Source organism: Puma concolor, chromosome A2, assembly GCF_028749965.1.
Source record: "Puma concolor isolate L17-30 chromosome A2, mPumCon1.1.hap2, whole genome shotgun sequence".
NCBI classification, from domain to species: Eukaryota; Metazoa; Chordata; class Mammalia; order Carnivora; family Felidae; genus Puma; species Puma concolor.
Window position 1 is genome coordinate 166552061 of NC_141668.1, and position 25781 is coordinate 166577841.

General features: G+C 57.0%; 1 protein-coding gene and 1 long non-coding RNA gene across 5 annotated transcripts in view; one reads left to right on the forward strand and one right to left on the reverse strand.

Moving 5' to 3' along the window:
* Positions 1-24650, reverse strand: part of MYO1F (myosin IF) — a 32799-nt gene extending 8149 nt beyond the window's left edge. The window contains exons 1-19 of the mRNA XM_086699259.1: positions 24517-24650; positions 15529-15666; positions 14994-15083; positions 14816-14910; positions 14278-14365; positions 14075-14164; positions 10919-11050; positions 10628-10759; positions 10293-10425; positions 9921-10117; positions 9154-9234; positions 8946-9032; positions 8078-8164; positions 7231-7398; positions 6452-6537; positions 3481-3562; positions 2028-2134; positions 1406-1504; positions 1161-1305 (exon numbers count right to left, since the gene is read on the reverse strand). Coding sequence (XP_086555385.1) covers positions 1161-1305; positions 1406-1504; positions 2028-2134; positions 3481-3562; positions 6452-6537; positions 7231-7398; positions 8078-8164; positions 8946-9032; positions 9154-9234; positions 9921-10117; positions 10293-10425; positions 10628-10759; positions 10919-11050; positions 14075-14164; positions 14278-14365; positions 14816-14910; positions 14994-15083; positions 15529-15666; positions 24517-24519 — 2040 coding nt within the window. The 5' untranslated portion in view covers positions 24520-24650. The remainder of the gene's footprint in view (positions 1-1160; positions 1306-1405; positions 1505-2027; positions 2135-3480; positions 3563-6451; positions 6538-7230; positions 7399-8077; positions 8165-8945; positions 9033-9153; positions 9235-9920; positions 10118-10292; positions 10426-10627; positions 10760-10918; positions 11051-14074; positions 14165-14277; positions 14366-14815; positions 14911-14993; positions 15084-15528; positions 15667-24516) is intronic.
* LOC147583819 (uncharacterized) overlaps positions 1-25781 on the forward strand; it is a 70158-nt gene that overhangs the window by 9697 nt on the left and 34680 nt on the right. For 3 of the 4 annotated variants that reach the window (XR_015248550.1, XR_015248547.1, XR_015248549.1), the window contains exons 4-7: positions 2775-2931; positions 13745-13967; positions 16321-16522; positions 22503-25621. This is a non-coding gene — a long non-coding RNA (uncharacterized LOC147583819). Of the gene's footprint in view, positions 1-2774; positions 2932-13744; positions 13968-16320; positions 16523-21975; positions 22059-22423; positions 25622-25781 lie in introns of all 4 variants that reach the window. The other variant, XR_015248548.1, reaches the window with a different exon arrangement.

Below are 25781 nucleotides of genomic sequence, written 5' to 3' on the forward strand. Positions count from 1 at the left end.
TATATCTTTAAGTAATCTCTACACCCGACGCGGGGCTCGAACTCACGAACCGCGAGATCATGACCCAAGCCGAAGTCAAGATGCCTAACTGAGCCACCTGGGCGCCCTGTCATTGTTGCTTTTTAAAAAAAAACTACCCCTGTCCAGCTTTGCTGAGGTATAACTGACGCGTGACATTGTGTAAATTTAAGGCGTACAGGCGTTGACTGGATACATGTATATATTGCAGAATGGTGACCGCTATAGATCAGCTAGCACCTCCACACATAACATAGTTACCATTTCTTTTGTGGTGAGAACCCTGAAGATCTACCTGCCAGTATATAATACAGCGCTGTTCACTAGAGTCGCAATGCTATCCAGTAGGTCCCCAAGACAGATTTGTCGTCGTCACTTTGTTTCTCCCCTGAAGGCAGAGGCCCCGTACGCTAGGTGGTACTCCCGACCTTTTGAGAAAAGGCTGAGAGCGGCCGATAAGGTGCTGGAGGGGTTATTTCTGCACTGGAGGGTACAGAACGAGGGTTTTCTTTGACAGATCGGGGCCTGGGGCAGGTCTTGGGATAAGCCAACCGCCACTTTGACACGAGTCTCCAGCCCAGGGACTCCATGTGTCCATGAAGCAATGAAGGAAGAGGACAGAGAAAGCAGGCTAGGAGAAGGTACAGAAAGAAATTAGTTAAGGGGCGCCTGGGTGGCTCAGCCGGTTAAGCGTCCGACTCTTGGTTTTGGCTCAGGTCATGATCTCACGGTTCGTGGGTTCGAGCCCCGCATCGGGCTCTGGGCTGACTGTGCGGAGGCTGCTTGAGATTCTCCCTCTCCCTCTGCCCCTCCCGCCTCGCGCTCTCTCTCTCAAAAGTAAATAAATAAACGTTAAAGAAATAGAACTTAGTTAAAAAGGAAGAAAGCAGAAAGAGAAGAAGGATAGAAAGTTCTTCTCCCTCACAAGGGGCTTGTCACCACAGGTGGCCACACGTGTCCCTACCTGCCTCCTGGCCACCAGGGGACCGTCCAGCTAATTCCGGTTTTTCTGAGCACTGCTATGTGCCACACACTGGGCAGGAGACTTCCCGTTTTGTCTAATCCTCACCCCAGTCCTGCACGGGGGGCTTCTCCTCCCCCCGCTTTCCAGACGGAGAAGTCTGTCTGCCTCTCACACTCACCGACTCGGGGTTCTTGACAAAGACCTTGGTGCTCCCCATCTGGTACTGGTCTGGATCCATGTTGACTGCTCGAAGCAGGTGCTGGACCCCCTGACGTTCATCCCCACGCCACTGTGGCCACGTCTCCGGGGTCAGGATGGCGTACCTGGAGGCAGAGGACGTGGGAGGGTTTGGAGTCCACGTCCCCGCTGGTGGATATTCTGCGGGGTGGCAGTTCGGGCCAGGGGTGGGCGGGGGCACCTCACCTCTGCAGGAATTTGGAGAATTGGCGACGGTAGGCAAAGCCAGCCCGGCGTACTCTGATGTTCTCCTTCAGGCCCAGGTACTCCACCTGGTGCTTGACCCTAAAGGGGAAGGCACTTTGAGTCCCCTGCGGGGTACTCCTGGTCCTGGGAGTGGGTGGGTGCTGCTGGGCAGGGCTGGAAGGAGCAGACGTGGGGCCCAGTGGGTCTGGATTCGCGCCGGGGGCAGTGTGGGGGGGGGGGGTGTGACTTCAGTGCCGGTGCCAGGGGTCAGCCTGGGAGTCAGTCCTGTGGGGGTGGGGACCCAGCTTCTGGGGAGGGAGAGGTCTGTGACAGTTCTGTGGTCAGTTCCAGAGTTCATCCTAGGGGTGCGTCCTAGGGTTTGGGGACTGAGGGGACTGTGCTAGTTCCTGGGTCATCCTGCACTCAGTCTGGGGTCATCCCTGCAGTCTGGATGGTCGCGGTCAGTAGTAGGTATAAACCCGGGGCCCTGAGGCGGTTTGCACTGGTCCTAGGGGTCAGCCCTGGTTAGTCTTGGGGTGAGTCCCATGACCCTGGGCGGGTTCTGGAGGGAGGGGTCCGTCTGGGGGCACAGGAAGTGTGGATGGGTCCAGCTGGTAGTCACCTGCTCTCCTCCCAGTCGCGGGGCTTCTTGGTCTCGTTGGGCTTGATGCAGCGGATGTAGTGGGGTGTACATCTTTTTAGCGTGGCCACCAGGTCATTGGCTTGTTTCTGAGGCGGAGGAGAAGGTGGAGGCGGTGGAGCGATGGGACCCTCGGACCCTCTCTCCTCCCGGCCTGGATACAGACCCAGGAGGCAGAGACGCACTAAGTGGGGGCTGGCTCCCAGTGCACCACGGGGTCAGGTGTCCCTGGTCTGCGCATACCTCCATTGGCACACCCCGTGCAGGGTTGACAACCTCAGACGAGGAGCTCTCGTGTTCACAGCACTCAACGCTCAATCTGGCACATCACAAGTGCTCAGCAAACCTTTGCGGGTGGCTAGCTGAGCACTCAGAACATGTGCACAGAACATTTCTGCCTGTCCTTCGGGGAGCCGGTCCTCCGGGAGTAGGGAATCACGTGTGTGTGCCTGAGAGGCCAGCCTTGTGCATTTTAGTCCCTTGGAGGAGACTAGAAAGGAAATCGTCCCAGGCGGGGGGATTGGAGAGAGCGGCATGAGAGTCCTCTGCTGTGTGATCGGGGCCAGTGACGGTGCTTCTCTGAGCCTCGGTCCCCCCGTCCCCTGGGTGGGATTAGTCCCATGCACGGAAAGCGTCCCCGCATTTGCTGCCGGTACTAAGTGCTCAAGGCATGGTCATTAAAATGGTTTCAGGATGGGCCACCCAGTTGATCGTAGCACTATTCACTAGGTAAAAGGTGAAAGCAACCGAGTGTCCGTCCACGGAGGAGTGGATAGGAAGAATGTGGCCCGTTCGTACACTGGAAGATTCTTCAGCCTTAAAAAGGAAGGCTGTCCTGACCCCAGCTACAACAGGGACGAACCTGGAGGACGTTACGCTGAGTGAGGTAAGCCAGACACAGAAGGACACGTCCTGCCTGATTCCACTCACGGGAGGTCCCTAGAGGAGTCCCGTCCACAGGACAGAAAAGATAGTGGGCGTCGGGGGTGAGGCAGGGGGCGGGGAGTCAGTGCTCCATGGGGACAGAGTCTCAGTTTGGGAAGATGAAAAAGTCCTGGGGACGGATGGTAGGTAGGCATGGTGGCCCAGTGTGAGTGTGCTCGATGTCCCTGAGCTACGCACTTAGCAGTGGTTAAGATGGTCCATTTTACGTGTTTTCCCCCACAATCCAATCCAAGTGGCACATAGCCAAAAGGCCAAAACATTTTTAAGAGGGTGGACGCTTCAGTTTGGATTTAGGGAGTCAGGGGGACATCAAGGAAGCTGGTAGAACCCCCCCTACCCCCAGAGTTGGAAGAAGACCCTGCTGGACAGAGGGTGCCAGAGAGAGGGGCAGAGGCCCCAGGACGCAGGAGAGACAGAGGCTGGGATGAGTGAAGAACTGTCCCCAGCCCTCCCCGGGGCCCAGCTCCTCCTCTCCTGCCCCGGGACCCACCTTGATCTTGGAGCCGGCGGTGCTGGGGCGGCCCTTCTTGTCTACATCCAGCTTCTCAGGAAACAGCATGCGGAGGAAGGCCCTGGGCAGGGGGCACAGGAGAATTAGAGGTGCCCTCTCCCAGAGGGGAGGCTACCTAGACGCCCGTGACCTAGAGGATGCGCTGCAAAGCGTAGTTCTCCCTGAGTGTGGGGGGTGTGATGCTGAGAGCCGGGGAGTTGCTTTTGTCCTTTCGGTTTGATTTGTTTGCACCTGTTCCTTCTGCCTCGGTGACCACGCTTGGCCTGGGTAGCAACTAAAGTAGAACAAAGTTAAATTAAGTACGAACACCTATCAAGGGATGCGGCATCTCCGGCAACAGGGGCAGGTCCCCTTTCAGGAACGATCCTACATGCACAGGCTCACGTGCGTGTGCAAAGAGCCACAGACAAGGGAGCCTGCTGCTGTGACCCTGCCTGTGGTCGCCATGATGGGCACAGTCATATCGCCCCTCAGCAGGGGATTGGTTAGACGCCCTGGCACATTCACAGTTCTCTCCCTCATCTCCGGGGGACCTTCCCTGACCATCACAGCCCGGGATGAGTGGACTGCTCGATCGGTACATATTTGGGAAGATGAAAACGCCCTGGAATTAGAGAGTAGGGATGGTTGCCCGACGTTGTGAATGTGCCTTAAGGCCACCGAACTGTTCAGTTCCGAACGGTGAAACGATAAATTTTATATTGTGTGTATTTTATCACGATTAGAAAGTAAAAGAAAGTGAGGGGCGCCGGTTGAGCGTCTGACTCTTGACTTCAGCTCAGGTCATGATCTCAAGGTTCGTGCGTTCGAGCCCCGCATGGGGCTCAGCGCTGACAGTGCAGAGCCTGCTTGGGATTCTCTCTCTCCCTCTCTCTCTGTCCCTCCACTGCTCACTCTCTCTCTCAAAATAAATAAATAAACTTAAAAAAAAAGGGAAATAAAAGAAGGTAAAAAAAGAAAAAAAAGAGTGATGCCTACCATAATCTCCAGCCCTTTATCACCTTAGTTTTCCTTTTCAATGCTTGCTCCAGTGGATACCGGAATGACCAGGAGAGCCTGTTAAAACACGGACGGCTGGGCCCCACCTCATCCCTCTTAAGTTTCTCATTCACACATCTGGGCTGGGGCCCGATCATTTCTAGTGAGTTCCCAGCCGATACTGCTGCTGCTGGCCCAGGAACCCTACTTTGAGAACGACCGCTCTGTCCTTTCCAATATGGCGGCCCCTGGTCACCTGTAGTTCTCGAGGTCCTTGAGACCCGGCCTGTCTAAATCATGATGCGCTGTGAGTGTTAAATCCATAAAAGATTTCACAGAGTACCACAATATGGGGAAAGAGGGTGTAGTTCATCCATTCATAATTAATTCATACTCATTCATGGATAATTTTTATATGGAGTATATGTTGAAATGATATTTGGGGTATGTTGGGCTTAAGAAAATATTTTTTAATGTCACCTGTTCACTTTTTTTTTTTTTTAATTTTTTTTTTCAACGTTTATTTATTTTTGGGACAGAGAGAGAGCATGAACGGGGGAGGGGAAGAGAGAGAGGGAGACACAGAATCGGAAACAGGCTCCAGGCTCTGAGCCATCAGCCCAGAGCCTGACGCGGGGCTCGAACTCACGGACCGCGAGATCGTGACCTGGCTGAAGTCGGACGCTTAACCGACTGCGCCACCCAGGCGCCCCACCTGTTCACCTTTTTTACTTTCCGTATTTATTTGATTTTTACTTTAATTAATTTATTTTAAGTTTATTTATTTTGAGAGAGAGAGAGAGAGAGAGCCAGGGAGGAGTAGAGACAGAATCCCAAGCAGGCTCCAGGCTCTGAGCCATCAGCACAGAGCCCGACATGGGGCTCGAACTCACGAACCGCGAGATCATGACCTGAGCCGAAAGCAAGAGTCAGACGCTTCACCGACTGAGCCCCCCAGGCGCCCCCACCTTTCTACTTTTTCAGTGTGCACTAGGGAATTTAAAATTGCACACATACTGGGAATAAGGTTTGGGTGCAGTTTGGCACGAGGGGTCTTTCTGGTTTGATGCAGATGTTCCCAGACGGGTAGGGGTCATGGTTGTACAATCCTACGCGCTGGCTAAAAATCCCTTCTTGAGGCGAGCGCATTTAATGGCATGCAAGTTGTACCTGGACACAGCTGTTTGAAAGTCATGATGCGTGTAGCTCGGATTCTATGTGGATGTGGGGTAAGAGGGACAGTGCCGGTCTAGATCATTGGATCCCAAGTTCATATGTGCACGTGGCTCTCGAGGGCATCAGGGGCGTCACGTTGAAACGCAGATTCTGATTTAGTGGGTGTGGGGTGGGGTCTGAGGTGCCGCATGTGTAGGCAGCTCCAAGGGTGTTCAGGAGCCATAATTGCAGCCTTTTACGGACCACTGTCTTACGACTCTCATGCGACACTATATTCTATTTGCCTTGTTTTTCCCTAGTTCAACACCTGTCTCCTCGCGTGGCTCTCCACTCAGTGAGAGCAGCCGTGTTCTCCGACCTGTCCGGTCCTCCGTCCCCACAGGTTCAAATCGTGCCTGGCACACAGCAGAGCCTGGACAAATTTTTGAGGTTAAAAAGGCAAAAAATGGACGCCGGCATGCAGCTTCGGTCAGGGAGATGGGAGCCATGGGTCCATATGTGTTAACACGGAAAAATGCAGGGCGTGCTGTGTTCTCACGGTGTAACCGGGGAAACCGTCCACACCCCACGTGGATTGGGTTGGCGCAGGGGAGCACTGGATGGGCCAGAAGGAGCTCTGAGGGCTTTCCTCACTTCTTCCTGTGGGTCTCGGGGGGCTAACCAGTCACTAGAAACACCGTCCCTGTGGACAGCCACACTCACAAAGTCTGCGGCGTGATGGGAGCTCTGGGGAAGACAGAGTGGTCCCCAGCCTCCCCACAATCCCTAGGAGGATGTGTCCCCGGAGGTCACTCACTGCTCACTGGTCTGCATCAGCTCTATGAGGTCAGAGAACAGGACGTCCCGGTTCCTCTCGCAGAAGCCGTTAACATCGTAGGAGACCTGGAGGGAGACAGGGTTGGGGGGAATGCGGGGCTGAGACCTGAGGGGTGCTGCTTACAGCCCAGGCGGTCAGGGGTCCTGTGGGGGCCTGCTCTGGGCTGACAGGATCGGGGGGTACCTATAGTTCACAATAAGGGGCAGGGGGCTCCAGCCTGGGCAGGGGGTCCCTGGGGGTGTCCGCTGACCACCGAAGGTCAGTGGGAGAGTCTGCAGTCCTGTCAATTGCGGGGTGGAAGACCGTGGCCAGGGTCAGAGGCCAGCGGATTTCTAGAGTCTTGGGTAGGGGTCCGGAGGGGGCTCCAGCCCATTTTGGAGGGCAGCGGCTTGCCGCGTAGGCCTTAGAGTTTGAGTTGGAAGGCCGTGTCCTGGGTCAGGGGTTAGTGGGGTTTGCAGCTCAGATTGGGGGGGAGGGTCTGGTGCACAACGTGGGGTCAATGGGAGGGAGTTTCCGCCCTGTTAGTGGGAGCTGCGCTGGGAGTAAGGAGAGCTGTGACCTTGGTCGGGGGGCCAGTGGGTTTCTGCAGGTCTGGCTGAAGGAACACGGTGGGGGACCCAGGCCAGTTCCTGGGGGTGCGTGGGAGGGGTGGAGAAGGGGGTCGCTGGAGTTCTGCAGCTCTGACCGGGGTTCCCTGCAGGCTCCTTTCACCAGGGGGCTGGGAGGCTGCGGCCGGCCGGGGGCGGGGCACCGCGCACCTTGCCCGCGTAGTGGTGGATGACGAAGCCCGAGCTCCAGCTGTTGAAGTGCTCGTGGGTGCCCACTGCCGCCTGCAGCTTCTGGAGCAGGGTCTGGTCGGCGCCGCCGCCCGTGGCGTGCATGGTGGCGCACACGTCGTCCAGGACGCTCATGATGCCCGGGGGGCTCTGCGGGTCGGGGAGGCGGGCGGTGGCTCAGCCTGGCGGGGCCCTGCCCCCATCCGGCTCCCCTGATCGTGGAGGGAGTGGAGGAGGCGGGGCTTCCACATACAAGAGCAAAAGTGGGGGGTGGGGAGTGGCTGTGGAAGCTAGCTGGGGGGGGGAGGGGCAGGACGGGGTGAGGAACCCCACCGGGGATCCTCGCCCCTTCTCCCAGACTGGGATGACCTGGTGGGGGACCTGTCAGCCTGACCCCTTCCTCTGTCTCTGAGCAGGTTGCCATGGGGAAGGTGTTTTGTTTTGTTTTTAAAGTTTATTTATTTTTGGAGAGAGAGAGAGAGAGAGAGAGAGAGAGAGAGAGAGAGAGAAGGGAGAGAGAATCCCAAGCAGGCTCCACACCGTCAGCACAGAGCACATGGGGCTCAAACTCATGAACTGTGACATCATGACCTGAGCTGAAATCAAGAGTCAGATGCTTAACCGACTGAGCCCCCCAGGGCCCCTGGGGCGGAAGGTTCGTTGAGTGAACAAGTGAAATGCAAGCAGGTGGGCAGAGTGGATGAGGTGGCTGATGGGATATTTCAGTGTGCTCCATCTGTCCCCCAGCGGGGAGCAGGGGGCCCGAATCCCCCCTCCCCTCTCCCAGGCCCGGCAAGACCCGGACCCGCAAAGCTGACCCAGTCCTCACCAGCTTGTTTTCAATGAGGTCGCAGACGATTTTGTTGTTGAAATACTGGATGGGGGTCCAGCGGATGCCCTCCTGGACGTACTCCTCCTGGGGGAGGCACAGGGGGTGGGGGTGGAGATGGGTGTCTGGGCAGAGGGTGTGTATGTTTCTAGAACGCATGCTTCACAAGGTGGGTGAAGGAGGTGTGGTGGGTGTTCCCATATCTCCCCATCTCACCACGTAGGGCCGTCTCCAGTAACAAAGTCTGTGGCCCTGTGTGAGGCGGGCTGGAACTTCTCCCCCTGGCAGCCCTTAGCCACAGACAGACAGGAGCCGGTTCATAAATATCCTGGCTCCGTGGCTCCTGGGGTGGACCACCTCTGAGGTCTGCGCTACAGTGTCCCCCAGGGCTCAGCAGAAATTGGCCCCAGTTGCCTGCAGCATAACCCACTTGTCATCATATCCTATTCTGCCCCCCCCCTTTTTTTTTTTTAAGTGAGTCTTTCACTTCCTCTCTCCTCGCCTGATATTTGCCCTGAATCCTTGTCTCAGGCTCTGCTTCTGCAGGATGGGCAGGATGAAAACAGCAGGGATTTTTGTTCATCTCCTGCACGGCAGTCTTCCCAGCACTGCAAACAGTGTCTGGCACACAGCAGGGTCTCAATAGATAATCCTTGGAGGAACGGACGAGGAGGGTGTTCCCCAGCCCTTGTGAACGTTAAAGAGGCAGAAAACCTCTTCCAAAGGAGATTTCATGGGGGGGGGGGGGCCTGGACAGCTCAGCAGAGAGAGAGGTGGGAAGGAGGGCTGGAGGGGGGAGGGCCCCCTGGTTCCTCGGCAACCTTCACGGTCCCGCCCCCACCCCCAGTGTCCCCTGGCCCCTGGCCACCTGCTCGGCTTTCAGGGTGAGTTCGATAAAGATTTGCTGCAGCTTCTCGTTGACAAAGTTGATGCAGAACTGCTCGAAGCCGTTTTTCTGCCAAGGGAGGCAAAGGGTGCTGCCTTCAGGGGCCTGATGCTGGAGGCTCCTGGGACCACTGGGCCAGCCAAGGCGCGGGGTGGGGGGGGGGTAGGGGGGTGGGGAGCAGAGGCCGAACCTGGAAGATCTCGAAGCCATAGATGTCAAGCACACCAATACTGTATTCCTCCTGGGGCTTCTGCATAGCACGGTTGATGGCCTGTAATGTGGGTGGGGACAGCAGGTGAGTGCCAGCGTGCCGCTCTCTTGCGCTCCTAGCCACGTTCACAGGCTATGTCCCCTCATACCTGTTCCTCTCCTGCCTTCTCCAGCTGTGTGTGCGGCACCCCCCCCCCAACATGAGAAACCCAGGTGTCAGAACATCCGGGTTCCTACCTTGCGAACTGGCTTTGGCCCTTGACCATTCTGCACCTCTATTTTCTCATCGTTAAAATGGGTTAATAATGGCAACTACCCTGCAGGGCTTTATACAGGAATTAAATTGGTGCGTGTAGGAACACTGAGAACCGTACCTGGCATAGACTAAGTTTCATATAATGTTGGCTACTACAGTATTGTCACCATTCCTGGCCTTGACACGTCCTGTTCCTGTCGCTCCCATCCAGTCCATCACTTTGTCCTTCTGATAGCCCCCTTGTGCCTCTCAGATGCCCCCACCCGTCTCCACCCCCACAGTGCAGGCCTGGATGGTTCCAGCAGCCCCCTCCCTCCTGGGCTCGGCCAGGAGGAGCCTCCGCCCACGTCATCCATCCGATTGGCTCCTGCCCCTGCTTGATGACTCTGATGGCTGGTGACAGTCAAACCTGCCTTCCCCACTTGGTTGGTCCAAGCCCAGGTTGCTCTGGGGCAGCGCCTCTCCCCCTGCCTGGCCCCGGCGCCTCTTACCTCCACGAGAAAGTCGAAGAGCCGGGCGTAGAGCCCCTTGGCCAGGGCGTCGCGGGTGTAGGCCGCCTGCTCCACGTTGAGGGTCACATCGATGGACTCGCTGCGCCCGCCCCAGCGGCTGTCCATCTTGCGGCTGGTCAGCTTCTCCTGCAGCCGCCCGCTGTCGATGCCCAGCAGGTAGGCGGGAAAGGCCAGCACTGCCGGGCGGAGGGGGCAGCCGGTTAAGCTCTTGGGGCTCCTGCGATGCTTCTGGCGTTCCCCATTTTGCCCAGTGACTCAGATACTGTCCTCGTGGGCTCTGACCCTCCTGGGGTCGAACTAGGAGGAAGCAGTTCACGCCTCCGCCCCACCGTCCCCGGAACCCACACTCACGGTCCACACTCTCCACCCGGGCGTAATTCCCGTCTTCACAGAAGCTGATGTTTCCCAAGTGCAAGATCCCGGCCACAAGCTGTAGGACCAGCTGCTGGACGTTGGGTGGGATCCCAATGACCTGCATGGCATTCTGCGGGCACAACAGGGACAGGGCCTGTGCCACGGATCCCCACCTCCGCCCTGCCCTCCTGGGTTAGGCTTCTGGGGCCACAGCATGGAGTCAGGACACCGGGATCCCTGTCCTGCCTGTTTCACCCGCTTGCTGTGTGACGTGAGGCAAGTCCCTGCCCCTCTCTGGGCCTCGGTTTCCTAGTGTGGTGGTCACTGCTCACCAGAGTCTCACTGAAGTCACTCCGGTCATCGGTGCCATCCACCTTGTAGGTGTCCGACTGGAGGTAGTAATAGTACTCGGGGGTCATGAGCCCCAGGTTCTGCCGCTGCTCCTGGGAGGCTCCTTCCAGCAGCTGGGGGGTGAGCAATGCTCATGCATCTGACGTGGGACTGCGCAGCCCCCGTGACCCCCCCAGTCCTCACTGTCACGGGCTCCTGGGCACCGACCCTCCCCCCCCCATCTCCCCTTGGGCTCTCCCCCTGCCCCAATCTCACGGCCCCTTTCCCAGCACCTGGTAATAGATGTGGAAGTTCCTCTCGTTTTCGTTCTGCATGACCACACGGGATTTCTCTAGCAGGAAGTTGGAGATCTTGCCCCCATCTGGCTCCCCGCCGCGGCTGAACTGGATCTCAAAGTACTTGCCCTGAAGCCGAGAGAGAGACACGTTAGACCCCCAGAGTCCCAGCGGTGTGCCGGTGGGGCAGGAGTTGAGGATGGGCCTTAGGAGCCTGGCCTCGTGAACCCTCTTGCCCATGTGACCTCAACTCCGCTCTCCACTCCCGCTTACTGACTTTGCATCAGCTCCTTCCCTCCCGCCTTTGTTTAAGCTGCTCCTTCTCGGCTGACTCAAGTCCACATCTGGGCATCCAGCCCTGTGCCAGGCACATAGAAGTACCTCACTTTATTGACCAGTTTCCCAGGTCTTCTATCACAACACAGAGGCCTCCACGTTCCTGGGGGATGTTGCTAGTTTCAGTGATCCTGGGTGTCTCTCCCGTGTTGTCCCTGAGCCCAGAGCAAGGGCTCCACAGCCCCTTCTTTGGCCTCTGCCAACCTCTGGGTTCTACCCTGGGCAAAGTTTGGAGGGCAGAGAAGCCCCCTTACTTCTCCTTTCTGTCGCCTCCATGCAATGATGATACACATCACATCATAGCGCTACCCAGACACCTGTAATACGTGACATATACCCATTCTGTTCTGTTGTATACTAAGTAATATTGTAATATATGTAACATATGATGTAATATATCTACACATATGTATAATATATACCATATGTAATATATGACATATATAACACATAACCTATATTACATAATATGCAATATAAAACATGATTGCATTCTTATATATGTAATATATGTATTATGTATCTATAACACATAATATATAACATATATAGCATATACATAATATAATATGCCATATAAAACATAACTGTGTTCTTATGCATCTATAACACATAATATATAACATATATTACATAATATTATATGCAAAATAAAACATGATTGTGTTCTTGAGGTTCAGCCATGTTTTTGTGTGTATCAGTACTTTGAAAACACATACGGTGCGATTTCCAGTTATATAAAGTTCTAGAACAGTCGAAACTAATCTCTTGTTAAAAAAAAAAATAAAAAGACCCAGAGGAGTGGTTGCTTCTGGGGTGAGGTGGGAACAGAGACTGACCGAAAAAGGGAGGGAACTTTCTGGAGTGATGGTGATGTTCTGTATGTTGATAGGGCTGTGGTTGTACAGATGCACACATTTTTCCAAACTCTGTGCATGATCCGCTTTAATGTGTTCTGCTATATGCAAATTTTACTTTGAAAGAAATCGAAGAAAAAAGATAAAAGAAATCGGGGCGCCTGTATGGCTCAGTCGGTTAAGCGTCAGACTCTTGGTTTCAGCTCAGGTCATGAGCTCGTGGTTTGTGAGTTTGAAGCCTGTATCGGGCTCCGCACTGACAGTGCGGAGCCTGCTTGGGATTCTCTCTCTGTCCTTCCCATGCTTGTTCTCTCTTTCTCTCTCCCCCACCCCTTCTAAATAGATAAATAAATGAAATGGAAGGGCACTGGAAATTTATATTGGATTATCATTAATGATCTGCGTGCTGACGTGTGGAGGGGAGAGCAGAAAGTATGGTGTCTGCAGTTTACTTTGTAGCTCATCAAAAAAAAAAAAAAGATGAACAGGGGCACCTGGCAGGCTCAGTCGATGGAGCACGCGACTCTTAATCTCAGGTCATGAGTTCAAGCCCCGCATTGAGTGTGGAGCTTACTTAAAAAAAAAAAAAAAAAAAAAAAGAATGGATGGAGACATGATAAAGTAAGTATAGCAAAATGTTAACAACAGAACCTGGGAGGTGGGCAGCAGGTGTTCGCTACGCAATTCTCCCCATTTTTCTGTGTATTTGAGATTTTTAATAATAAACGTTGAGGAAAATACTTCAAATATAATTACATGATAAAAATGTTAGAAAATAGGGGTGCTTGGCTGGCTCATTTGGTAGAGCGTGCAACTCTTGATCTTGGGGTTGTGAGATCGAGCCCCATGTTGGACGTAGAGATAGCTTAAAATTAAAAAAAAAAAAATCTTCATTAAAAAAATCCTAAGCCATAAGATTTATATTTTATTTAAAAAAAATGTTTTCATGTTTATTTACTTTTGAGAGAGAGAGAGCACAAGCAGGGGAGGGGCAGGGAGAGGGGGAGACACAGAATCCAGAGCAGGCTCCAGGCTCTGAGCTGTTAGCACAGAACCTGACTCGGGGCTTGAACTCGTGAACTGTGAGATCATGACCTGAGCTGAAGTCGGATGCTCAACTGACTGAGCCACCCAGGTGCCCCAGCCAAACGATTTTTAAAAAAATATTTATTTTGAGAGAGAGATGAGGGGGGTGGACAGAGAGAGACAACCCAAGTGAGCTCTGAGCTGTCAGCACAGAGTCTGTTGCAGGGCTCGAACTCACGAACCGTGAGATCATGACCTGGGCCGAAATCCAGAGTCAGATGCTTAACCGAGCCACCCAGGCACCCTCTCCCCAAATTAAAAAATCTTAAAAAAGAATGTTAGAAAAAATACAATTAATAATATTTAGGGGAATAAAATAAATTGTATTAGCATATGGAATTTATTAAATCATTTTCATATGAAGGAATTATTGAGATCTGTGAGATGGATATTAACACCATCTTCATTTTATGGATGAGAAAACAGGAGCTTCAGGAAGTTACACTGTTTTTTTTTTTTTTTTTTTGGTCCAACCCACAAATCTAAATAGTGATAGAGTCAGACCATAACTCCAGATCCGTTGACCTATTCTGTCTTCTGTTAGGCTCAGCGTAACACCTGACGGAAGGAAGAAGCCCAAGAACGATTTGTTAAAAGAAACAACGGATGAGAGAATAAATCGGGAACTGAAATGTGAATAGGAACGGACGTAGCATGATTGCAGCCAAGGCAATATGGAAGAATGTTACACAGACAAGTCAAGGAAGTCAAGGCCACTACAGTGCAGCTGACGGGGGAATCTTTTTCAGATGGACCATAAGCAGGAAGTGAGTCTCCCATGCAGGAGCAGGTAGTTCCTCTATTGCTGGGAATACACATGTGCGTGTGCGTGTGCGGAGGGAGCCTTTGCTCCAAAGCAGGGCCGCGGACTCACAAAGCGGCTGGAATTGTTGTTGCGCACGGTCTTGGCATTGCCGAAGGCCTCTAGCAGTGGGTTGGACTGCAGGATGATATCCTTCACGTGCTGTGGGCAGAGGCGGGTGGAGGTGGGAAGAGGTCAGGATGAGGTAGGCGGTCCTGGGGGTTCATTACTGTGCACGTGGGGAGACCCGGCCCATCCTTCCACTCTCCCCTCACCTGGACCTTCTGGCCCCCGCCGGAGACCTTGGAGATGTAGCCCATGATGTATTTGGCTGCCACGGTCTTCCCTGCTCCACTCTCTCCACTGGGGGGGGGGGGGGTGAGGGAGAGAATGATCAGCAGCCAGCAGGGAGGGGGGTTGGGGGGGAATAAGTACCCTTTCTGGTGCCTGCTCATTCATTCATTCATTCATTCGTTCATTCATTCATTTGTTCGTTCCCTACCATGTGCCAGGCACCATATCAGATTCGGGGGAAGCAATAGTGAAAAAACAGAGAAACATCCCTGCCGTCTCAGAGCTGACATTTAGAATGCGCCGACAGACAATAACATAATGAATAGATAAATATATCCTAGGTCAGCTGGTGACAAAGTGAAGCGGGACCAGGGGCAAGGGGGGACGGCAAGGTCCCGTTTGGATCAGGAGTTCTGAGCAAACCTCCTCGGGGCTGGCGAGGCTGTTGTGGGGCCTGGGCAGGAAGGTTAGGGGCACCCACCGCCGTCCCCCGCCCCCCCCCACCCCCCACCCCCGTACCTGATGATGACACACTGGTTCTCACAGTCAATGAGCATGTTCCGGTACATGTTGTCCGTGAGGGCATAGATGTGCGGGGGATTCTCGTACTGAGCCTGGGGGAGAAGGTCAGGCCTGAGCGTGGCGCTGGGGGCCAGGGGTCCTGGGGCTGTGCCTCCCCCACCGGCCCCAGCCTCACCGCGCCCTGGTAGAGGTCAATCTCGCGGTCGGTGAAGTAAGGCATCTGCTTGAAGGGGTTTACGGAGATGAGCACAGAGCCGATGTAGGTCTGGGGTGTGGTGTGGTTAAGGGCGGTGCAGTGGCCGGGCCGGCTTGGCTCCCCCTGCGCCCCTGTCCCTTAATCCTAAGCCCCTGCGGCCTCCAGAGCCCCCTTGCTCAGAGGAAGAGATGGGGCTACGGAGACGTGCTCTGGGACCCAGGGGAAGACAGGCCTGGGTCCGGAAAGGGGAGACGCGCGGTGGCTGAGTTACCCAGGGCAGAGGGGGTAGTGGGGGCCAGAGCCCCGCTGTCGCGGCCTGTGTCCCCTCCCCCGACCCGGCGCGCTCCCAGCCCATCGCCCTGCTCTGATCGTTTGCCCTGGCGTCTGTCGGTCCCCTCTGTGCTGCCGTGTCCCCCTGCCGCTCTTCCCACATCTCCTCCGTCCACCCGCCGGTCGGTCACCCTCCCGCCCCTGTCGCCGTCTTCTGCCCGCCCCCGCCCGGGGCCCAGGGTACAAAGATGTAGTCGTCCATGAAGCGCTTGCGGAGGTTGCCCACGATGGCGTCCTCGGTGATCTGTGGCAACAGCACCATGTCGTCCACGCCGCTCTGCTTCACGTTGTGGCTCTGCCAGTGGAAGCGCTCCTTGCTGCCCTGGGGTGGGGGTGGCCAGGGGGGGTGAGCCCCTGCAGAGGGGACGCGGCGGGGGGGGGGGCAGGGGGGTGGGGAGGGGGGTGTGACGCCTCCGTGCCCCCCGCCCGGCTGGCCTCCGTCACCAGCTTCTGACTCTGCACCTCGGCCATCTGCCTGTGTCCTTCCCCACTTCGGGGACACCAGGAGAGGTGGGCGAGGTCGAGAGCAGGCTCCTGCCCCCAAGGAGGGGGGCTCTGTTCTCGGTCCCTCCACCGGGTGTCGCACTGTCATGGAGGGGACCCTGGGGCCAGGCAGCTGTTGCAGGGGGGAAGTCGGGAGTGGGGGGAGGCTTGCTGGGCAGGGGGGCGGGGGCCTCGCCCTCCTCCTCACTTCTTCAGACTTCCTGCCCCTCTCTTCTCCAGCCCCCTCTCCCGGCCCAGGCCCAGGCTGAGTCCCTGACTTCTCCAGGGCATTTGACCCGCTGCCCACCCCTTCCACCCCTAGGTGGCCTCCTTCCTCCCACTCTCCTCCTCCTCTCTCATGGTCATGCACGCTAGCCTGTCACGTCCGTGACCTCTGCCCTCTGTGCCCAGCCGGGAGCCTGCTCCTCCGCCCCCACAGCTTTCCCTTCTCATTGCCTTCCTCAGTTTTTTTTTTTTTTTCCTCTTCAATCAGGTGAGACTTCCTTTCAGCCCCAGGGAGAGGACTCAGATAGAGGCTCCCCCAAAAGACCCCTCCTCCAGGAAGCCTGCCTGGAACGTTTTCCCTTTTCAGCCTGACTGAACTCATCCGGTGCCTTGGACACTTAAACATACTGGCTGTCTCAGGTGCACTCGAGGCTCAGCGTACCCCTGCCGTGGAGGAGTCTGGCAGACCGGTGAGTGATGGCGGCCTGGAGCTTCCCCGGCAGGTGCGCTCATGCCTGGATAAGATGCCCCCTTCCTCCAGGAAGCCCCTCATGCCCAGACCAGGAGCTCTTGGAGGGCAGGGCCTGGGACTGAGCCCTTTCTCAGCTCTGGCAGGAATGACCCGATGGAGGAACAAGGAACGAGGGCGGAGAAAGAAATCCAGATTTGGCGGCGGGGGGAGGCGGGGGAACCCCAAGAGCAAAGGATGCTGGGAATCAAAATCAAGTCTTCAAAGAGGACCCGTGTTTTGCCAGGCAGGTTCCAGGGAAGGGAGAGGGGAGACGCAGGAAGGGATCAAGCAGGAGGGTCACTGTCCACTGTCGTGTGGCCGCTGTAGGGCAGAGGTGGGTGAGGGGCCACAGTCTCTCCTGGGGACACTGGGGGGTTCCTGCGCAGGGGAAGTGTGAGGTCAGATCCTGGACATGCCATCAGCCAGAGCGGGGTTCACCGATGGATGCCACAGGCAGTAAACGAGCCCGGTTCTTGGTGGGGCTGGTAGATCTGGGCTCTAATCCCGGCTGGGTGATCCAACACCGCTCTGAGCCTCAGTGGCCCCATCCCTAAAATGGCAGCAGCATGCTCACTTTCAAGGCTGATGTGACGGAGGAACTGCTCTGGGGTGCCCAAACCGGAGAGGCACGAGGGGCCCCGTGCTCCTCTGCAACGCACGCGGTTGTGAGGACGGGCCCCAGGAGCAGAACTGACATTCCCCAAGCACCTAGGACGGGCCTGAAGCCGGGAGGCCAGGGGCAAAGCCCGCCACCCTCACGGCAGCTCAGGGGGCTCTAGGGACAGAGGCTTGGCAAGTGCCTGAGGCTTGACTACAGACATAGCTACATTGTTTCCAGGGGTGTGGGATTCCACCGTGGGCTCCGCCTGACAGCAAAGGCCAGGCGCTTGCATCCGCACACACGAGTGGCTGGGCCCCAGGGGCTGTTTGGGTGGGATTTGAGTTCGAGAAGGGCTTTGCTCAGGACCTGGGAGGAAAGCTGCAGCAGGCAGGGCGAAGTAGCCAGGCCAAGGTGCAGAGAAGCAGGAGCTGAGAGCGGAGGAGGGAGTGGGGGGGGGGGGGGGGGCTTTGGGCTTGAACCCCCCTTGCTGCTTCCAGCCTGAGGTCAGTGGTCAGAGTGGTAGTTTCATATGGCACGTCTGGTCTCCCCGCTCTGCTCTGCGGCTGAAAACCTGTCTGTGGCTCCCCGTCACTCTCCCATCCATCTGGTCCACAAAGGATTCTGGCGCGCCTACTGCATGCTGGTGACCTGGTCCCCCCCCTCGGGTAAACCTCCTTTGGTCCCTAACCTCAGTGCCTCCAAGCTGTGCTGATGCCCAGGCCTCTGCTCAGAGCATCCTTCCTGCCTGGTGGGTGCCTTCACACTTGGCTCAGGTGACATTTCCTGTGAGAAGGCCTCCCTGACCCCAGGCCACGCTGAGGATCCCCGCAGCTCCCCGGGTGTCCCTCACCACAGCCCTGTCCCCGCTCTGGACATCCCTGCACACTGGCCACATCTTCGGGTGTGGAAGCTCCTGAGGGCAGGGGCTCGGGCAAATGCCGGGCTGAACCCGGCCTCGGGGCTCTTTTGAAAGAATGAGTGGAAAAGTGAGGCAGCGCTTGGATGAATGGAGGGGAGGTCAACCAGGGCCAGGTGCTGAAGGGCCTTGAATGCCAAGCCAAGGAACTCAGACTTCATCGTCAGCAGCTTGGAGCGTTCTCAGCAGGGCCCTGCTGCTCTTGGGGACACTTTAAGAGTTGTGGGAGCAAATGGGGCGGCCTGGGTGGCTCAGTCGGTTAAGTGTCCGACTTTGGCTCAGGTCATGATCTCACGGTTTGTGAGATCGAGTCCCATATCGGGCTCTGTGCTGACAGCTCAGAGCCTGCTTCACATCCTCTGTCTCCCTCTCTCTCGGCCCCTGCTGTGCTCACGCGTGTTGTCTCTGTCTCTCAAAAATAAATGAAACTTAAAAAATAAAAAAAGAATTGGGGAGCATTTTTGATTGTCCCGGGGATGGAGACTGGCTGGCATTGTAAGCGGGCTGCAGCTACCAATGTGCACACAAATAATCACCCTGATCAGAGCCCCCACTGCTCCCCACCAGACGCTCATTCACGTGATGTAACTGTTAGTAACCACTGGGATGTAGAGCCAACTTCTATCTTATGCATAGACAGAAAATAGATGTATTTTTTTTGCCTCGGCATCTTCCAGCAATGCAACTACCCTGTGTCAAGGGGGATTTTAATTTCATTCAGATTTCACTAAGACTTGTTCATCAGTAAGAAAAAAAAAAAAAACCTTGATGTTTATTTTTGAGAGAGAGAGAGACAGAGTGTGAGCAGGGGAGGGGCAGAGAGAGAGGGAGACCCAGAATCCCAAGCAGGCTCCAGGCTCTGAGCCATCAGCACAGAGCCCGACGCGGGGCTCGAACTCTTGTGGTGTTAGTGTGGCCGATATGTCCCTTGACATCAGCCTGTGAGTGGGGCCGTCCGCTCACTGAGATAGACCTGGGTCCCCGTGTGAATCCCTGGTGGCTCCGGGTGCTCGGCTGTGGGCCACTGGCCTGAGCACTTTTTCTCTCTATGTGCGTATAGAGAGTGCAAATGACTTCGCATTCTAGGAGATCGCATTGATTATTATGATTCGTTTACTTTTGATTAAGTAGGCTCCACACCCAACGTGGGGCTTGAACTCATGACGCTGAGATCAAGAGTCACATGCTCTACTGCCTGAGCCAGCCAGGCGTCCCTCACGTGAATTATTTTTGGAAGGATGGGAGTCAGTGTGTTTCACTGTCTGTGAATTTCTTTTCTTTACTTTTTAAACTTTATTTATTTATTTTGACAGAGAGCCAGCACAAGCAGAGGAGGGGCAGAGAGAGAGGGGGAGAGAGGATCCCAAGCAGGCTCGGCACGGTCAGTGCAGAACCCAACGCGGGGCTCAAACCCACGAGCTGTGAGATCGTGACCTGAGCCAAAATCAAGAGTCGGACGCCTAACTGGCTGAGCCACCCAGGCGCTCCTGTCTGTGAATTTCATTTCAGGGCTTCAAGGTGGGGGGGCTGCCAAGATGTTTGTTATAAGAAGGGGGTGCTGGCCGTGATGCACTAGGAACCCCGGGGTGCTGTGGGCAGGGCAGTGGGGAGGACAGAGTTGTGCCAGCTGCATTGTGCGGGGGTCAGAGAGGGTGCCTACGACAGGGGCTGAGCAGGGTGTTAGCTGGGAGGTTGGAGGCAGCCGGGGCGGGTGAGACCCGGAGATGACAAGGGCGAGTTGGCAGAAACAGGGAGTCATGCTACCAAAGAGTGCCCAAGCTCACCGGAGACAGAGGGCCCCCTGGAGAGTGCTGGTGACCTCATTCAGCAGTCAGATTGGGAGGTCAGGAGGTGTAGACGGGGGAGTGAGGACGGCTCTCAGACAGTCTAGCTGAGAAGAGGAAGAGGGCAAGAGGCTGTGGGGAGCCGTGGGGTCAGCGGGCACGTTTCCCGTTTTGAAGATGGGGAGACCCGAGTGCGTTGGCGAGGAGAGAGGATGAAATCGGTGAGCAAAGGGGTATTATTCACGCACTGGTGTCATTCGGGGGCCGCAGGCGGAGCTGGGGGGAGGCCTACTCTTTCTCTGAGCCAGCAGTGGGTGGGGAAGTGAGTGGGTGGGGACGTACGGGGGGTACAGGAAGCGGATCCTTTCTCTGAAGACCTCTGAGGAGTGGGGTTTTGGGTGGTAACTATGGAAACAATAGCGAACACCCCACTGGGGTTTACCGTGTGCCGCACTGTGGGCTAGGCTTTTTCCGTGAACGATCTCACTGAACCGTCCTGCACATGCTGAGGTCAGTACTATGACCGGGCCCGCTTTGTGGAAGAGGAAACTACAGCACAGAAAGGTTAGCTGTCCTCCCCAGGGCCACACAGCAGGAAGGGAGGACCTTGAAGAGGACTGGAGAGGCTGTCTGCTACCCTTAGCCCAGTCCGGGTCAGAGGCGGCCGGGGTCGGTGTTTTCAGATCAGAGACAGGTTGGTCCTGACCAGGGTTTCCCCAGTGGGTTAACCTGGTCTCTGGGCTCCTGGGCCCCTCAAGCTGGGCCGAGCGAGACCCGAGACCATTTCCTTGCTCTGAGGTCAGAGGCCCTGATGCTGGCTGTGTCTGGCTCTCTTGGCCCCAAGGACTTGGTTCCTCTTCCTGTCCCTTCCGTCTTCCCCATCCAGCTGAGTGGTCCTCTGCCTCTTGCAGCCACTGACATTTTCCCCCTCTGTGTCCTGCCCTGGGCACTGGAAACCCCCAGATCCACTCCTACCCGCCTCCCCCTCCGCCCCCCGCGGTGACAAATCTGTGGGTTGTTTGTAGTGGAGGAAGAGAGGGTTTTGCTCAGGTGAGTACAGCGTGTGGAAGGACAGTCAAGAATTTTGGCGTGGGACCAGGTGGGTGCGAGGCCTGGGGAGCCCACTTCATGGCTCCAAGCCTCAGTTTTCCCCTCCGTAAAATGGGTTCCATAACAAACCTCCTCCGTGGGTTGTCTGAGGGGAGTAAATGAGCCAGTGCAGAGAAGAAATACACTAGATGCCTCGGAAAATGACAGCTGGCGACCCCAGCAGCATGTAGAGGAAGTGATCAGTGATTGACGCAGGATACGGGAGCTGGCCCATAGATGCTTGCTGAGTGAGTGAATGAATGGGTGAAATACCACTGGGATGAGACTGTCGCTTGCCCTGTGTCACGGGTGCCCGTCTCTCTGTGGCTCCCAAGTCTCCGTGGGCCAAGTGTGTTTCTAAGTCCCTTCTTTGGGGGTGGGGGTGCAATGAAGAGGTTGCGGTCACAGTTGACCACAAGCTAAGTATGACTCAACCCGATGGGGCTCTTGTGAAAGAGAGTCCGGGCTGGGGGGGAGGTGGGAGGTTCTTCAGAGAGACTCCCCCCCAGTCTAAGGTGGATGGCTTGGGGAGCACGGCTTCCAGCTTCTTTGGGATGGACGTTCTAGGCCCAAATGAGGCTGGAGGGATGGGCAGCCTGGGGCATGGGGGCGGGGGGAGGGAAGGCATCCCCAGACCCTCGCAGCCCCTCATCGGGTAGCGGGGAGCAAGAGATCGCAGGTCAAGGGGGCTGTTAAAAGCGTGACCTTAGGAGTCACGGGGTTGAAATCCCCTGCCACTTTTGGGTCGTGCGGCAATTCACCTAATCTCCCTGCCTCCGTTGTCTCATCTGGACAATGGGAACACTGACCTCACGGGGCGGCTAGCTGCACGGATTCAGCGAGGCCAAGGGTGTGAAGCAGACCCATTAGCCTTTCTCACCACTGCCAGCGGCAGGGGCAGGCTCGAGCTGGCCACTCCCCCGGGCTCAGGGCACAAGGCCAGGAGGAAGGGCTGGATGAGGGAGCTTTTGCAACTCGCCCTAACTGCTCTGGCCTCCCTGCTCCTGGGCGGTGATGAGAAGAACCTCAGACAGGAGAGAACAACGAAACAGCCATTTCCTTCCTCGTTGGGGTCCTGTGAGCTGTGGTCGCCAGCAGGGAGGAGGTATGACATTGCCATGCAGCACAGCCCCCCAGCCACAGCCCCTGGTGTGTCCCTGGAGCCTTGGTCCTGTCCTCCCCCAAACTCGGTGGGGTTCTGGGGCCACACCCTGCATCCCTGCACCATGCAAACAGCATGCTCGCCTCCAAAGGCTCTTGAGGTCCCCCTTCCCTTGGGGGGAGGGCTCTCGGTGTCCATTTGGCCTAGCTGGAGGCCTTTCTCCTCTGCGGACAGGTGGGGACTCTTGTCCTTCTGCAGTCTTCCACCCGAACTCTCTCTTGGGCCCCTGGCCGCTTCTGTCCATCCCCGCGGCTGCTGCCTGTGGACTCGGCAGCCACATAATGTACAGCTTTATGTCTGCACTTTAGAAACAACCACCGTCACCCTCACCGAATCACCATCCCCGAGAATAACCTGCTCCTGCCTTCACCCCCTTTGCCCTCACAGTCAAACAAAAACTGCCGATAACCTCAATCATGGCACCCACCGTCAACGTCACACAGAACAGGGAACAGGTCCCGCCGCCAAGTTCCCTACCGTCGCCACCGCCACGGCCACCGCCGCTGCCACGCTCACAGCACTGGCCGTCCACGGCCACACACGACCAACCTCCACTAAGGCCGCCGTTCCCACACCACCATCGCCAGGGCGGTCGTCAAAAATCAGCAACGGACGACCAACAGCCAAAAGTGCTGCCATCACCGCCCCACTCGGGGCAAGAGCGGCCACCGACTACCGTCACTCCACGGATCAGCCCTGAAGACGACCAGCCACCAACCACAGATCAACACCGGCTGGCAGGCGGCAACCATCGCCCCTGCCGACACGCGCCCACGGGACTCACAGTTACCGCCAACTTGCGACGACCGTGGGCGATGACCACCATCACCCTCCCCACCCCCCCCCCACCCGGGCACCCACCACCCATCATTCAACAGCAGCCGAGAGTCGCCTCCCCCGGCTGCCATCACTAACGACAGCAATGAATGGGCATCGCCCACGGGGACTGCATCGAGGGCACAGCGCGTGGCTTGGGGAAGCACTTGAAGCACACTGCTCCGTTGACTCCTTCCACACTCTTCCTGGCACTCATCGCCCCCGCCAGGAAGCAGTCGGCACCCCTGGATGGAAGTTTTGGCCTCGTGGATGGGGTCTGCCCTCTGTTTTCCCCTCCGTGGTCCTCTTGGGTTGAGCTTCTCCCTTCCCGCAACCCGCCAGGAGAGCAAACCATTGACTAAGCATTTTGTACAGCTTCCTTGCGAGGGGGTGGATTTCTTTCAAGTAGCAAATCATTTCCTGTGTTCTTTTGATCTCCGTCTCCCCATCCGAGCGCCCGAGCCTTCCTGGCTTGGCTCCTTCTTCGAGGAATTCCCATCCCAAGCCCGGGGCTCTAAGCTGCCACTTTGGTGGGTGAGCCACCCAGAGGGGTCCTCGGCCAGTGACCCCCGGTTCGTCACGGGCTTTCTGAAACGAGGAGGGGCTCTCTCCCAGATGGACGCAGTCCCTGCCGTCTGGCCCACCCCACCCTGCCTCCACCTTGGTCAGGTGCCCGCAGCGGCCGGCTGGGTGACTGTCCCAGCCACATGCTGTCGTTGACAGAGTGACAAAAAATGAAAGTCGAAGTGGTTTGCAGATGCGTGGAGCGGTGGGGGCACATCTTAGAGCCAGCCTGGGCTCTCTCTTTACGTGTGTGTTAGGAGGCTGCTGGGTCTAGACCCACGATAGTGACGGTCTCCTGAACCCTGTCACCGCAGTCATCGCCAGACCTCAGCCTCACCAGGTGGTGACGCGGCTGGCGGCAGGGTGTCCCCTGCCATACTTGCTTGGAAGGCTTCCGGGAGTGGTGTGGCCCTGCCGGGCCTCACCGCCTCCTGTTTCTGTGATCGCTACAGCCAGACATGCAGGCACACTGCCACGACACCATCACTGCCCCCCATTGCCCACTGGACACAGCTTCTGGCCGCAGCTGTGGACTCAGAGTGGCCGAGCCCGCAGACCCTCTGAAGTTCGGAGACTTTCCCGGAACACCTTCCCTATCACCACTGACTTCCAAATATGACATGTGTGGGAACTGAGGCCCAGAGAGGGGAAGTGGCTTGCCCAAGGCCACACAGGAAGATGAGGGACCAAGATGAGCTGGAAACTGGCTCTCTAAGCCCTGACAAAGGGGTATGTCCTTGTCCCCCGCAGATACTGTGTGGTCCCTCAGGGTCATCCTCCGTCCTTTGTTACTGCTCCCTCCTTGGTCCCCTATCACCATTCTGGCATCCTGGCACCGCCCGATGTGAACTTGGACCCTGGTGAAGGATGCTGGGGCATCTGAGCTGCAGAGAGGGACCCCCCAAAGGGTCCTCTGCGCCCCTCCCCCTGGCCCCACCTTCTGATGGTGGCCCTGGGGCACCTCCACCTGGGTGGTTGCTCCCCACCCCTGCACTCGAGGGCCTGGCCTTGAAGGACTTACCATGGTGAAGGTGTGCCACCCCTGGGGAGCGCCCGAATGGGTCGTGGCGGGGGTCCAGGCTCAGGGCGTTCTGGGGGGCGGCTCGGGCATGGCCCTGCTCCTGCTCCTGTACCGGACTCCTAGCCTAGTTCCTCTTACAACAGCCCCCCCTCCCACTTCCTTTGGCGGGAGGGGCCTCTGCTACAGGGGAGGAGGGACGCTGGGCCCCAGGGCGGGGAGAAAGCTCCAGCAGCAGAGGCAGGGCTGTTTGGGGCTCAGCCTGGAGGGAGAGGTCAAGGGTAGCCGCAGCTGGCGGGCCCCAGAAGGCCCCTTCTCCAACTGCGGGGACAGGGGCTGCGGCTGACAGCACGCAGGTCAGCTGGCTGCAGGACTGACTGTTCTTCCAGGGGGGCATCAGGGACCTTTTGGGAGGCCCCGGCCTCTTTAGAACCACTTCAGAGGTGGGTCCGTTCGGGCACCTCCGAGCAAACTCCCGCTTCCAGGGCCGCCCCTGCCGTTCCTTCCTCCAGAAAGGCCTTGGGGGGCCACGTGTGTCCGTGTCACGAGGAGTGCAGGAGTACCAGGAGCCACGGGCAGCTCTTAGGGTCCCAGACTTTGGATGTCAGCTCTGGATTTAACAACCCATCGGGTGGTGCCAGATTTAACAACCTGCTACTTCAGGGGCGCCCCACTTTCTCATAAAATGGGGGGCGCTGGCTCTCACCCCAGGGCCTGGCACACACAGGGTCCCATCAGGTGTTGGCTCACCTCCTGGTGTCCCCTCGACATTTAGGACATGGCAGTTCGGAGAGGTCGGCGCCTCCCGGCCAGGAGGAGGAGGAGGAGGAGGTCGAGGCCGAGGCCGAGGCAGGCGACCCTGGGAGCCTGCGCTCCTGGCGGTAGCACGGCATCGTGCTTCGAGGCCGGCAAGCCGCAGCGTCCCCTAGTGGCCACACCTGGGGAGGAGCGAGTTTCTCCCGGAATCGCCCGCACGGGCTGGGGGCGCTGGGTAATCTCAGCGGTGCCTCCAGGCAACTGCGGACAAGCAGGCAGGTGGACCTTCTCCTTGCCGGAGGCTTCAAAGGGGGGTTCTGCAAGGAGGTGACGCTTGGGCCGACGCCGAAGGGTGAGTCGGACGGAGTTAACCGGCTGAAAAGGGAAGGGGAGGGACCAGCTGGCGGAGGAAGCAGGTCTAGCAAAGGCCCGGAGATGGGAAGCCGGCGGGAGATTGAGGAACTTCGGGGAGGCCGGAGAGGCCTGGGAGGCCGCGTGCGGCTGGGCGGGAG